The following is a 15,557-nucleotide window of genomic DNA, read 5'->3' as shown; positions in this document are numbered from 1 at the left end:
CTTGCTAATTATTCCCAGGGTAAATCTGAGAAATTCCCCCAAATAGCTCACTCTGTAGAGATTGATAAATAAGGACAAAAAATTATCAGGAAACATATGCATGAAGTTATGATGAATGAGTTGGACATCCTAGTATTCCAGGGCCACTTTCCCACATATGGCTGTATTACGCACAGAGAGTGTTGATGAAAGCTGTGTACAGCTCCCTGGTGAGAAGGGGGTCCGGCATGTCCCTCAGGAACTCTTTGAGCAAGGCTGCCACATCATGAACACTGTGCTCCTCCTCCAGAGAGACATCAATCCCACGGTCAAATTCCTCTCGTAACTGGAAAAACAACGGTTCGAGTGGCAGTCACGTAACACCATACCTCAATGTGCAGTGCCCAGCAAGAGAAGTGCTGTGACATGTAGTATCTGGAGTTAAGTCTGCACAGACCCCAAGAAGGAGAAGCAAACAACATCCTCACCTTGATCTGCCGAGTTTACACAGTCCAGTTATGAATATATATATGTGTGTGTATATATATGTATATATGTATATATGCGTATATGTGTATATATGTGCATATATGTGTATATATGTGTATATATATAAGCACTAAATAAAACTATCTGTGGATTTATTGTTAATGATGTACGCAGAATGGCTTGGTAATGACAACCAGGTTAGGAGGAACACCTAAGAGGTGGAAGGCAATTTAGGTCAACTATAAATGTGGGAGGGAGGAATTAATCTATTACACAGTGTTTCTGTGTGTCACCAATTCTGCCATGTTTGAATGTTGATATTTTACTGAGTCACTCAACAAGAAAGCAAAGAGATTTTTTTTCCTGCAAAAATGAAATTAAGAGCCCTGATAAGAGATTTATGACTAAGACTTAAAAGATGACAATAACTAAATAAAAGCTGTCTTAGATTTGTCAAAGTAGTCTTATTAACAATTACCAGAAGGATTTCCTGCCTTAATCATTATATTAGGTCTATTATCACTTACAGCAGCAAGAAAACACAGTAGCTCGAGAGTAATAACTCCACACCCTACTTTTATCTGTAGCATCTCAACTTTTCTTATGCATTGTTCTCTGCTGTAGAAATAATTATGTAAGTTCATAAACCTACACTATGCAACAAACTTCTCTAAGAGTTAATTTGTTTTCAATCTTTCATCCATCCATTAATTCAACAAAGATTACTACACATTTCCTGTGTCAGACCCTGTTACAAGCCCACAGAATACACTAGTGAATAAAGAGGCAAAGTCCCTCTAGAGAAACAAGGTGATAAGCAGGTAATCCCACAAATAATTCACTCTTAACATTGTGGCTAGTGATCTAAGGAAAAAGTGCAGGGTGCTAAGGGGTTATATAATAAAGTAAAATGATGAGTGAGTTAGGGCATATTTCATACTTGAAATCTGCTTCTAAGTAAACACTGATTATATTTTTATTGGGTAATCCTTAAATACAACTCCATGCAAAGGTTTCCCCTTTAATGGATCCAGATATAACTGATGGGTAATTTCTGGCACTCGCTACCTGTCCACCTGATGAGAATGAATACCCATCACTGTCCTGAACTACTCATTGATTCCAGACAACATGCCCTCAGCATGTGTCAGGCAGCCAAAACAAAGAAGGCTTCCACTGGCACTCCTCCAACTTGTGATCGTTCAAACACACCATGCTGCTTCTCCCAGCATACATGCAGGCAGAAAGAATGGAACATGCAAAGAGCTTGGCCTATGAAGTTAATGGTGACTGGTTAAATTGTGTAATCTTGACTTATGTTTCTTAATCTCTCTAAGCCTTGACAGAAGTGGGTCAAAGAGGCTACTGTCACAGCTGGTTGGCAGATTCAATGAGATAATATTTGTAAAAATATTCTGCAATCCTGCACAGGTGAGAGGCCTATGAAATATTACCGTACTGTCTTCCTTCCTGCAAGTTCTGTTGTGAAACATTAAATGTTGATCCATTTAATGTTGTTTCTTGTGTGACTATTAAGAATAAAAACCAACCAACCAATCAGAAAACATATTTCCACTGAAAGCCTTTTTTGGCTTGACAAAAAAACATAGATGAGGTATTTATTTCAATTACTTTCAATAATATGAACAAATATCATTTCTTCAGCTTCTTCCAACTAAAATTTATTTTCATTTGAATTCATTTTTGAGTTGCTGAGTTCCTTATTTCCTTCCATTGAAAACAACAGGAAGAAAATAATGCTTTAATTTTCCTTCATCAACAAATGAACTCTTTTCTCAAAGGATGGTTTGCCTTTTATGAAGCCATCATGAACACAAATACCTGCCTCGTCACAGGAACCTATTGTTGAAGGTCTAATATCAAACTTCAGTTGCAGGAATGTTGCACAGGGCTGAAGGAAACAAAGGAGCACAGTCCCTATGTGAAAAGCAAACTGGGGGTCAATGGTTCTATGGAAACTTCATAAGAATTATTTATTATTGATAAAGCAAAGCTATAAACATAGCATCTTACGTGAAGGGAATGTTAATGGCATTTTTCATATCACATTTTAGCAAAAATGGGTGCTACATGCAATTTTTTATCATTTATTGATTGGTCACTCTGAATTTCCTGCTTTTGCAATTTTCAATAAGATGTTTATAAATTAGTTTTGTTTGGCTGCACATGGCACAGATACATCCAGACGTTTTGCTTTCAAGTGTTTGATCCTAACTGTAACAACATTTCTGAGTTGTTGCCTTTTACCTCCTGGAATTCAATTATATTATAATAACTTGGAGGGTAAAAAAAAAAAAAAAAAGATGATCAAATGGAATTTGTATAAACTTGAACTTTGCAAAAGGTAATTCAACTGAAAGTCACATGAAACAAAATATAATCTTTACTTTTCACTTACTTGTCTCACTCTCTTTTTTGAGCTTCCAACTCGGAATATCCCCACTGTCTGGAGACCTGCAAATAAGCAAACAAAATCAACAGTCTTGTTTTATGACTTGAGACTCTGGAGGAAATCAAAATAGAGAGCAGAGTGCCAGCACAGTGCCATAACATGCAGAGCAATAGTAACTTGACAGCATACAGTAACACTTCTTTCATCTCACACTATTTCTATTTTCCAGATACTTAAAGGTCAGCCCTTTACGCACCAGAATTTTATGTTAAATGTTTCTGATCAAATATTTCTCATGTGATATTTTATATTTCTAATCTTCTCCTTATCACAGAAAATGAGCTTTTTTTCATTATTCAGAATTATTACCTAAACACACATTTTATAGGGATTCTAGCTCTTTACCAATTTCTAAAAGATATTTCTCGTTTGATCATAATCAAAGTGTGCTTCTTAAAGAAAATCTGGAAAATGCAGAAAAATGTAAAAGTAATATACTTTTAGAAATACCTGATGCAGAAGTAATCACTCTTACATTTCTTTTTCTCCTCCCTTCCTTCCTTCCTTTTTTTTTTTTTTTTTTTTTTTTTAGAGAGGGTCTCACTTTGTTGTCCAGGTCGGAATACAGTGGCGTGATTATGGCTCACTGCAGCCTTGACCTCCTGGACTCCAGTGATTCTCCCACCTTGGCGTCCAGAGTAGCCGGTACTACCAGCACATGCCTCCATGCCTCCATGCCTGATTAATTTTTGTATTTTTTGGAGAGACAGGGTTTTGCCCTGTTGCCCAGGCTCAAGCTCAACTCCTGGGCTCAAGTGATCTACCTGCCTCGACATCCCAAATTGCTGAGATTACAGGTGTGAGTCATCGTGCCTAGCTAATCTTTCATTTTTTAAAATCCAGCCTTTTCTACATGAATGTAGGTATTTTTACATAGTTGAGATCACACTGCATATATATATATATATGATATCTATTGACAGAGAGAATGTTACTGCCTTCCCTCACTATCATGTCACATGAATTTTCACTCATGCTAGTAACAATTCCTTGTAAATGTCACTTAAAAGGGATAAAAGACTATCAGGGTAGTCTTTTATAGTGTTTGGTATAGTGTATACTGCTCGGGTGGTGGGTGCACCAAAATCTCACAAACCACCACTGAAGAACTTACTCGTGTAACCAAATACCACCTGTTCCCCCAAAATCTATGGAAATATAAAAAGGATGCAAAATATTCTATTGTATGAATGGGCCATAATTTACTCCATATTCCCCTCTGAATGGTGCACAGGTCCCCAAAATATACATGCTTATTTTGCTATTATAAATGACCCTATTGTGAACAACTCTGTGCACATGTTTTTGTTCACATTTCTGATTGCTTTTACTAGGATCATGTCCTAGATGTGAAAATACAGTGTCAGTGCTGAGGTTGAGAAACTCAGTTCTAAAAAATTAAGTCTCTTAAAAACTTAATTTCACTATAATATACTAGAAATGTCAACAATAGTTCCTTAATAGCATTAAATTTCCAGTCAACATCCACATAAGGGTCACACACTGTGATACAGTCGATGTGCCTTTTAGTCTCTTAATCTGTGTTTCCTCCCTCTGTTTCCCTTTTCCTTATAATTGGTTTGGTGAAGAAATCTCAGCTATTTCCTACTGTAGATCTTCATATTGTTTGGATTTGGACACTCCACGGTGTCATTTGTATGTTCTTCTCTCCCCTTTATTTTCTGTAAAGAGATAGCTAGAGCCAGAGATTACTCTGATTGAGGTGTGATTTTATAGGGCAAGAATACGTCACAAAAAGTATCGTGTACTTCCTTTGGGAGCATGAAATGTCTGAATGGTTCTCCTTTTTCTATGCTGGTCATTAATCATTGCCATTGATTAGCATTGTGTATATTCTTTCACTGGTGGCTCATTTTCTCTTCATTTGGGACAATCAATTATGAGAGTGATGGGATATTGGAGCTGCTAATAGCCATTTGAAGCCACATGAAGAGAGCTGGTCGGAGAGTAAAGCCAGCAGAGGACACTCATGACATCATTTGAATCCTGGATCCAGCTGTGCCTAAATCTAGATCAGTCTCCCAGTATATAAAGATTGTTGTTGTTATTTGGGGGAGGACACTTTGCTTAATCTAGTTTTATCTGGGTTCCTTTCTCTTGCCACTGAAAAATTTATGACTAGTACAATATATAATCAAATCAGAAAGAATTGCATTTTTTAGATACAGAATTGGGGTCTTACTATATTACCCTGGCTGGTCTCAAACTCCCAGGCTCAAGTGATCTTCTTGCCTTGGCCTCCCAAAGTGTTGGGATTACAGGCTTGAGCCACAGTGCCCAGCCTTAAATCTTTGTAACATTATTTCTTTACATCCAGAAACAGAGTAAACATCTCAATTTCTTTTAGTTGTATTTTCTATCTCTTGGTAGAAAGAGAATAGTCCCACCTGTGTAGAAAATGTCCTTATGTGATATCATGCTGCTATAGAAATTTCAATTATTCAGAAACCATGTGAAAATAAAAAAATTCATGCAGCCAAAATTAAAATTACTGCGACCTGCTATTAAAGTTTTCTATTTCGTACATAGAAGATTCATTCGGTTCATTCAGTCTACTTCTCTCTATATAATAATATATGCCAGGCACTATTCTAAGTACTGCATGCACATTAATTAATTGAATCATTGCACAACTTTTGAGGTGGGTACTTATGTTCATTTTGCAGATGAAGAAATATAATTCTGTATTTTATTTTAAATAGTGTGATTATCCTGTTTTCAAGCTCCCAAAGTGATAGAAGCAATACATTAGGCAATTTCATTATTGTGCAAACATCATAGAGTGTACATACACAATCCTAGATGGTACAGCCTACTATACACCTAGGCTATATGGTAGAGCCTAGTGCTCCTACACTACTAACCTGTATAGCATGTGACCGTGCTGAATACTATAGGCAACTGTAACAAAATCTTAGGTATTTGTGTATCTAAACATAGAAAAGGTACAGTAAAAATACAGTATTATAACCTTATGCAATCCCTATTGCCTATGCAGTCCATCATTGAGGGAAATGTCATTATGTGGTGCATGACTGTGTGTTTGTGTGTGTGTAGAGAAAGAGACGTATGTTCAAGGTACATAGGTAATACACAGGCATGTGAAAGATAAGGTGAAAAAAAATAAAAGAACCTACACTTAAAATTTTGTATAAACAAACTTATTAGGTCATCCATATGCTATCCTGTGATTTCCATTATAATGAATTAAGAAATTGAGATATATCCTTAACAAATTTTAAATAAAGTTCCATTTTTATTAGAAGGAAACAGATGAGAATGTTAATAGTAGTTATGTCTATATGGTAGCCTCAGAATTTTCTTTGCTTTCACATTTACTTTATTACAATGAGCATATTATTTTTATAGTAAAAAAGTAATTAAACTTTTCCCATGTACATAAAACACATGCTAACACTACAGCAAATTTATTTATGAAAATGGCAGTTAAATAAGCCAGAAGTCTAAATTTCAGAAAAATTTTTAAAGAACTGTATATCATTCTTTTTTTTTTTTTTTTTTTTTTTGAGACAGAGTCTCGCCCTGTCCCCCAGGCTGGAGTGCAGTGACCCAATCTCGGCTCACTGCAAGCTCCACCTCCTGGTTTCACGCCATTCTCCTGCCTCAGCCTCCCAAGTAGCTGGGACTACAGGCCCCCGCCACCACGCCTGGCTAATGTTTTGTATTTTTAGTGCAGGTGGTGTTTCACTGTGTTAGTCATGATGGTCTTGATCTCCTGACCTCGTGATCCATCCACCTTGGCCTCCCAAAGTGCTGGAATTACAAGTGTGAGCCACCACGCCCGGCCAGAACTGTATATCATTCTTAAGTCAACTTAGTAACTAGAATTGAGTTGCAAAGGGTGACTTGGAGAAATTTTAAGTGGACAGCTTCCACAAAAATGCAAGTAGCAATATATAAACCTGTTGTCAAAAATGATGTATTTTCTATTAAAAAAAAAAACTGGGGAATCATCACTTAAGCTGAACTCTTACTTTTTAAAGGAACCCTTGAGAGTAACCTCCTAGGCTACTTTTATGTATAAACAATAAAAGTGGCTCTGGTCTGTTTGAAAGAGGTTCTAGTGACAAACCCAGCCCAACAGACCTGATCCTTACCTAAATTGCTTGGCCTCCACGGTCACTTCTGAGGACTACTGGGAGCAAAGCAGTCTGAATATCATCAAGTTGATTCACCCCCTCCTCCAATCTTGTTTAGCCCCACAATCTCTTAAGCAAACACTCATATCTGTACACTTTCACACAGGAAATTTCAGTTCAGAGCTTGATCAAATGAACACAGAATTGACATTGGGTACTTCAATGAATGATGCTTGAATAAATGAAAGTCCTTAGTACTTTAGACAGACAAGTCTACTTACCATGTTTTTCTAGATGCTGACAGCAGCTGTCCACCAGCCTAGGGACCTGTCTGTAAATAGGATTCAGACTGAGTTTCTTATCTCTGGCTTTTTCTTTTTTACTTTGAGCCTCAGCAGGCAAGGAAAGTTGTAAAGCTTCTAGTAGTCGAGACTGATTGTCATCAAGATCCGTGATAGAATCCACTGACATGGCACCCTGCAAGTGACACAGAGCTGTGAACATAAAGTACAGATAGCCAAAAAAAACCAGCTGCCCCCAGATGCTAACCAATACATACTTTTGCTCATGACTCTTTATCACACTTGAAATAATACTGCTTGATTTCTTTAATTGTTCTGTTTGTATATTGAAAGAAAAAATATGCCTTTTGAAAAAGTTAGAAAACCTCTACAAGGTTTCCTCAAGCTAATGGCAGTTACAATTTCAACAATAGACAAAATTTTCCAAATGGAAGAACAAGCGATGGGAAACATATAATTAAAGTATTTTGGCCCAACCACTTCATTTCTTGAAACAAGAAAAAAATTACATACTCAATGAATGAGGTAGTCAGAGAAGTTTTGTAAATAAAAAACTCAACTATGGTTCTAGGAAGTAGATTTTTAAAATATAATGATTCCATAAAACAGCCTGAGCTTAGTTTTCCTGAGAAACAGCACAAAGTGCTTTATTAGAGAGGTGGTCCTGGGAAACACCTATAGGGGAGGGGGGAAATGAGACAAGGAAGGAAAGGCAGCTGACGAAGGGAGCATTATCAAGTCTGTTATCATTGTGGGCAACTGGAGTTCAATCTTTCTGGGGAGCTCTAGGAGACAGCTGTAGATCATGCACCTTAGAGCTATCCCTATCAAGTGAGAGAGCTGGGGTATTTATACACCAAGCCTCAGGAATCACTGCTTAAGGGCAGCCTCTGGTGGGGGCAGAGAGATAGTATTATCTCCTAAGTACTTACAGCCTGCCATTTGGATGGGCTGGGTGCCTCTGGCATCAGAGAAAGCCCTCAGCAAAGAAATAAGGTGTTGGCAGATGGAAGGTGAGCTGGCATGCTAGGAATGGTAAAGGGTCAGGGAAAGGGAGCAGGGCACCAATAGCATTTGCCACACCCATACTTGATGAAGCACTGAGAAAGCAGTTGGCTAGCCAGGCCTGGACAGAGGAGAGGGCATTTGGGAGAACAATTGCCTGAGCCCTACATTCCCAGAAAGCTAAAATTTAGAGTTTTAGTGTTATTGTTGTATGACAATACACAGTCTGAGACACAATGACAGAATTAGAACAATTCCATCACGCAAATTCAAGCATTCCATAATTTTGTAATTTCTTCATTTTTAAACATAGTCAATACTGCAAAAACAGCAATGGATCAGGTCTCTCTCTACCTTGGACAAGCCCTGAATGTTAGGGGCTGATTGAAAAATGTGGGTTTTAAGTGGGAAGTGTGGAGTTTTAACTAGGGCAGTCTTCAACAGCTGGAGGTGGCAAAAATTTTGGGTCTTCACGTGACAGTGAAAAAAGGGAGAGAAGGTCAGGTGTGGTGGCTCATGCCTGTAAACCCAGCACTTTGGATCACTTGAGTTCGAAAGTTCAAGACCAGTCTGGGCAACACAGTGAGACCACATCTCTACTAAATAATAATAATAGCTAGGCGTGGTGGTGTGCATCTGTAGTCCCAGCTACTGGGGAGGTTGAGGCAGGAGGATCGCTTGAGCCCAGGAGATTGAAGCTGCAGTGAGCAGTGATCATGCCACTGCATTCCAGTCTGGGCAACAGAGCAAGACCCTGAGTCAAAAAATAAAAGATAAAAATGAAATGCGGATTTGTTTTTAAAAAGGGAGAGAAGATCTTCCAGTGACCTGGAAGCTTCAGAGATGCTTATCAACAGACTCAGCCAATCACTAACCAGTTTGCCTGAACAATTCAAATAATAGCACAGTACCTAGAACATAGTACTTAACAACCGGTACCATATTGTTAGAGTATTTGAAAGAGGATATATAGAGGATTCTATGGTTCTGTTTGAGAAAAAGAAATGCTCCATTGATAAGGAAAAAGCTCGTTGTTTAGGAAGACCCACCACCAATTCATTTGGCCAGACATGTTCTCATACTGGTGATGAAGAAAGTATTAATAGCTAAAACACTGGGCCTTGCCCTCAAGCCTCACAGTCTAGTGGGCAAGTTATGGCAAGACTGACAGATTACAAGAGACCAGAATCAATGGTGATATTGTCGAATGTTTAGGAGAGCATGCAGCACAGATGTGACAAAGGAGGGACACCAACAGCTTCAAGAGGAGTCAGGACAAGGTCTGAGGCTATGCAAGGTGCCACATGCCCAGTGCACATTCTTCATTAATGGAGTTTGTTGACAGACACCTGAAAACCAACTACATATCCAGTTTTCACATGAACAAAAAGTCAAAGAATAACTGTACATCTTCAGTTTTCCTAGCACTGGTGTCAGAGCAAATACTGGCCACCTCACCCTCCTCCTAGCCCGAGGAGCCGGTTCCGGGGTGTTTGGGGACGTTGACTCATTCGGTGTTTCTGAGGTTGAGCTGAGAGATGAGTTACTGCTTGAGAGTTCTTTGTTTTGTCTTTTATTTCCAAATGGGAGGAGGGAAGCCACAAAGTCAGATGCATCTTTCTGCTCATCCCTCTGCAAGTCCTGCTTGAGTTTATAGGCCCTGTCATTTGCAATGACTTGGGATAAGGGCATTCCAAATGCCTGCGGGATGAATTCTGGAATCAAAAAACAGACATTCACTTTCAGAGACTGACTGGACCAGTGAACACTCTCATTTATGTTTCAGACCTAAGTAAGGACAGACATGTTCAAAGGAATGTTTTCTGAAGAATTGACTCATCGATCAAAATAAAAAGGTGACATTTGTGTTAATCAGAATGGCCCAAGTTTCCATTTCAATAAAGAAAACTAGTATTTATAAACACACATCTTAGACATCTAGGTCTCTAGTTTTTCTCCATGTCTCAAGTCTATACATTCATTCAACAGGCATTTATTGATTGCGCACTACGTGCCACAACAAGCTAGGCAATGGGAAGCGCAAAGCTTATAAAAGATACAATCCTTTCTCCTGAGGTGTTCAGAGTATGGGTTGGGGTGAAGCAGTGGATAATCAGAAAAGCAAATCATTTCTAGACTGACTATTAGGTGTTATAATAGAGAGACGCATGAAGCTAAGGCTGAAATTTAGTCAACTGAATACACTTTGAGGTTCCCAGCAAGAGTTAGCATATGAAATGATAACCTGACAGGCAGAGGAGCAGCTTGGGAACTGCTTGGGAAGGAGTCTGCTCTGTTTTCGTTGTGTTCCTCATCTCCACATTCTATTTCCAGCCAGCTAGGTTGGGGCTGTCACTCTCGTGATCTATACTCAAGCCATTCTACTGGCCACATGCAGAGTGGACTCAGCCACTAAATATCTCGTGGGAGGCCCAGGAAACAATTTGTTAAATCCTTTAATAAGGAGAATTTGGGGAAAGGGGCATAGTGCCGAAATTGATGGCTTTATTTGGAGACATACATAGATTTCCTTTGTGAATTTCTGTCATAAATCTGTTTGTATACACATACTTTGGATCCTTAGGGCCAGGAGTTTTATTGGCAATATTTTAGATTCATGCTGAAAGGCACTAATAATGTAATCAGATGTATTCTTTTTAGACTACAAATTAGGTCTCCTAGCAGCAGTAAGTTGGAATCTAACCTCTCCATTGTTTTTAGAAGCCCTATGAATAAAACTAAAATGATCAAGGGAAAATAATTCTAAGGTTGGTTGTTCTTTGAAAGAAAAAGCTAACATTAAATTAGGTAGAAAGATACTTTAAAAAGTTTTCCTCCTTGATCCATGGCAACATTTCGAACATCACTGCGCTAATGACCAAGTCTACATTAAAAGGAGAAATGTTACTTGAAAAGCCTGCACTTCTGGTTCTATCAAAGCATGCAATTTGTTTTGAAGTAAAAAATCAAAATTTTAGTATTTCGGGATTTTCAGAGGATGCTTGCCATTCTTTAGCAAAAAGCTAGGTGATAGATACATGGTAATAAAAAATAATAGGTACTTCTCCTTTGAGTGATCAATTTAGACAGTGTAGTGAGGTATAATTCTCACTATTGATAATAGGCTGTGTCTACTACTAGCAAAATTAGAAACCAAGGGGGATAGTACCAGACCTCCTGTTATGTACCCTGAGGAGATGCATGCACACACACACACACACACACACACACACACACACACACACACACAGATATAAACTTGTCTGTAGAAATGATCAAATATTACTTTTAAAAGGTTGGAAAAGTCTGGAAACGTGAATGGTAAGGCTGACAACTACATGAAATAACAGAAATAGAGGGGATAATAAGAGTGAAAAGAACATTGATAAATGTACAAGTGACACATCTGCTCAGGTGGGCATACGCATGGCAGGGATTTACTATAAGATGGGGACTACTGAGCCCTTTCCCAGTCATTTTTTCCATCTAAGGAAAACCAACCAGACTAGTTTAGAGACTTCTTATACCTCTGGTGCAGATCCTCCCCACCAGCAAATAATTCTGCCTTGTTTCAGGAGAAGAGCAACCAGCAGATGCAAAGGCTCCAACTCTTCACACCTGCTGTACCTGTGCCCTACACCACCTCCCTTTGCATGATATGTAGGTGTGACTTGGCATCCTGCCAGCCTTTCTGCCTCTCCCTGGTTCCCATGCTCTCCCACCTGCCATTCAACTATGGATAAGTTTAAACCATGGATAATGGTATACTGCACTCAAGAGCTCAAAAATATTATCCTAATACTCTTAGAGTATAAATAGGGTTCAGCAATTATTTTCTGTAAAGGGCCAGATAGCAAATATTTTAGGCTTTGTGGATATGGCTGGGGCTTAGAATGGCTAGGATGCAAAATGATAGGGTGCTCGCATTCAGCATGGGGCAAGTGCAGAGTCAGCATGCAGACTGAGCATTTCCTTCAATTCTGTGGCCTAGGTGCTCAATTTGCCTCACTTCAGCCTCCGCCCTGTTGGCAGGCTGCACAGTCTTTGTGGTAGCTACTCAACCTGCCAGTCTAGCAGGAAAGCAGCCACAGACAGTAAGTAAATAAATGGGCATGGCTGTGTTCTAGTAAAGCTTTATTTACAAAGACAGCTGGTGGGCCACCCCTGCTATAAATTACATCTTCTTGTGCCTGGATCTTCAACCTCTTTTTTTCTACGATGTTTTTACTACATATATTCAAGCAGCTACTTCTTAAAAAAATAAATAACCCTCGACCCACTCTTTTCTTTTCTCCATGGTTTACCCCCTCTCCTTTTGCCACAGTTAAAATTCCCTAAAGTGTTCCCTTTGCTTTCTGGCCTATAACTTTCTCACCTACCACTCTTTCCTCACTTCATCCTGTCTAGCTGATACCTCCATTAGATTCTAAAGCAGCTCCCTCTAAGTCATTGCTGTCTTCAGGGTCATTAAATTCAGTGTTTTTGACAGCTCTGTTTCATTTGCCCTTTTGTCATCCTTTAACCCTGACTGCCATTTCCTGAAATGCTCCCTGTCCTTTGCATCCTGGATATACTAACTGGGTTTTTCTCTACCTCTCTGGCTACATTCTTGCCCCTTTTTCTGGCTTATCATCTTCTACCTGGGTTTTCAATGTCGAAGGTCCTCAGAGCTCAATCTTAACCCTCCTCATCACTCTTGTCTCTCTATGTAAGTAACAGCACGATACCCATAACTTAAACTTCCATCCATACACATTTCACACCTTATTGCTACCTCTAGCTCAGACCCCTTCTTTGAGCACTAACCACTTCTTCCACCTTCTTATCTGAATGTCCCAAAGGCATTTCTTACTCTTTGTCTTCCCTTACAAGGTCTTACTCAGATTTCCAAAAGTTTGCCTGTTCTTCATGTGGGAGAACCAGAAATCTGAGAGTCATCCTTGATACTTCACTCCTTCTTACATCCCATTTTCACTCCATCATCAAATCTTTATCATGTCACTTTCACATTATCTCTTTTTTCCATTCACTTCTCTCCACTTCCACCATCACTCCCACCCTAGTCTAAGGTACCTTTCTTTCTCCTGAACTTCCAAATCAAAAGTCATGCTGTGGCCCAGTACTGTGTGAGCTGGCCCCTTCCTAACCTTCTCAGAAACCACACACTCCCTGGTTCTTTCCTCTCTTCTTATCCTAGAAGTACTACCACTCAATGACAACATTCAATATATGTTCTTTGATAATTTCTGCATAGTGATATCTGATAACTTGACTGTTCTGCTGTTTAATATGGAGCAAAATTAAAAGTTGTATGAGCTATTTGTATCTAGTGTTACTTCACAGCTCACATACAGTGACATACCTAGATAGTGAGGAAAATAAAACATGATACAATATGATTTCACCATAAAGAACGGTGCCAGAACTGAACTCTTTCCAGATTCAGTTCTCTTTCCAGATACACATATGTATGTGAATACATATATGGCATAATCTGAAAATATCCTGGCAGGGGTTGTTGGGGGTACAATCTCCCAGAGTTACATCACAGTAAAACCTATTCCCCATGTGCTCAGTTTAGGAAGCCCATTAATAAAACAAAGTAGCTATTTTTAAAATTACTTAATTTTAAAATTACTTTTGACACAGAAAGAAATTTTCGGAAGTTCTGAAAATTTTAAAAACTCTTTTGGTTGTCAAGAAATATAACTAAGAGAAATTAAGGACTTGGAATTATTCTGTATGAAAATATGTTTTCTGATTAGTGTCAATCTTGAATTAGTTTCCATATGTAAATCAAAAGTCACATGGGCACTGCTTAAGTGGCATGGGGAACATAGGAGTGTCACATGATCCGCTATATATCAAGGCAATTAAATAACATACAGGACATGATTCATTCTGATGAAATCAGTTAATATGGTAGCATATCAACCATTTATGAATCACTATTGGGAGAGCAATTCGATTCTAAAAGGCTGCTTCTGTTTATTTTTAGATTACCTAACTCAGGAGATCATTTAGTTTCCTATTTTCCTTCTTTTACTCTTGGTTTCAAATGACCATTTTTCACATGTGCAGCTGTTACAAACCCAAATGCTAATATCCAACTGGAAGGAACTTATGTGAATAGATTACATCTGTGCCAGACTGGCCCCCCCCCCCCCCCTCCCCACACCCTGGTTCCCAGGACATCCATGCAATGACTCCCAGTGTTGACATGGACAGAGCTTTAAGTTCTGAAAAGATGCCATGTAATTAACCTTCACTTAAGCCTAGGTTACTTTGTTTTTAAACATTAAAGCTACTTATTTTTTTTTTTTTTTGGCACGAAGCCTGATATTTCCCCCTTAGTTGGGTGGGTGATACGTCTTTTCTTTGGAACCACCAGGACCTGCCTTCCTCTTCCCACTTTGCTACCTTTGAGGCAGTATAGATCATTTCAGTTTTCACTAAGCCTATGTAAATATGATTTAGTTTAAAAAATCTATAATGATCCAGTATGTATTGTTCGATTACTTCCCTGGTCCTTCCTTCCATTTTAATTCAAATTCTTGCTTCCTGCTGCTTTGTATATATAATACATGTAAGCAAACATACATCTCCTTCTGTTGAGGGAACATCTCATCATTCTGTTGAATGCGCACTCTGCTTAGTCTAGCCAAATGGACACTTTCTGAAAAATCACCTAAAGTCCAGATTAGATGTATTTAAATCCCAATATCAATATCATCACCCTAGAATAAACCAAGTTTAAAAGAGAATACATTACTAATACCAACCTCAGTGATCCCTTTAATATGCTCTATACACATGGAAAATTGCTCTAATCTGGAGACGTAAAAGTGCTCTACTGCAGGAATAGAATGAGCAAAAACTCTAGTTTAAAAGAGCAATGCTGGCTATTAATATTTAGGTCATTACAAAAATAAGGGCACAAACATATCAACAATTAAATATAACACAATTTATCAGACTATAATAGGTAGCTGGACAACCCTTAGCCTTCATTATTCCAGCAGTAGATTCTGCTGTGACAGAACGTGCCCTGGTGAGTATCCTAGTTAATATGGATCAGAGTTCTCATCCTAGAAGTTGCACATTAGATGCTCTTAAAAACACCCATGCCTGAGGTATCCCTGCAGAACAATCAACTCAGACTCCCTGGGGTGGGGGTCTTGGACTTTT

General features: G+C 38.7%; 1 protein-coding gene across 1 annotated transcript in view; it reads right to left on the bottom strand.

Annotated features, from left to right (window-relative positions):
• The window catches only part of ARHGAP6 (Rho GTPase activating protein 6), a 522,948-nt gene that overhangs the window by 41,763 nt on the left and 465,628 nt on the right, over nucleotides 1-15,557 (bottom strand). Inside the window, exons 4-7 of the mRNA XM_023198723.2 lie at nucleotides 9,828-10,084; nucleotides 7,344-7,539; nucleotides 2,888-2,943; nucleotides 175-325 (exon numbers count right to left, since the gene is read on the bottom strand). Of these exons, the coding sequence (XP_023054491.1) occupies nucleotides 175-325; nucleotides 2,888-2,943; nucleotides 7,344-7,539; nucleotides 9,828-10,084 (660 nt within the window). The remainder of the gene's footprint in view (nucleotides 1-174; nucleotides 326-2,887; nucleotides 2,944-7,343; nucleotides 7,540-9,827; nucleotides 10,085-15,557) is intronic.

Source organism: Piliocolobus tephrosceles, chromosome Y, assembly GCF_002776525.5.
Source record: "Piliocolobus tephrosceles isolate RC106 chromosome Y, ASM277652v3, whole genome shotgun sequence".
Taxonomy (NCBI): domain Eukaryota; kingdom Metazoa; phylum Chordata; class Mammalia; order Primates; family Cercopithecidae; genus Piliocolobus; species Piliocolobus tephrosceles.
The sequence above is the reverse complement of the archived record's forward strand: the minus strand, read 5'-3'. Positions and strand labels throughout refer to the sequence as shown.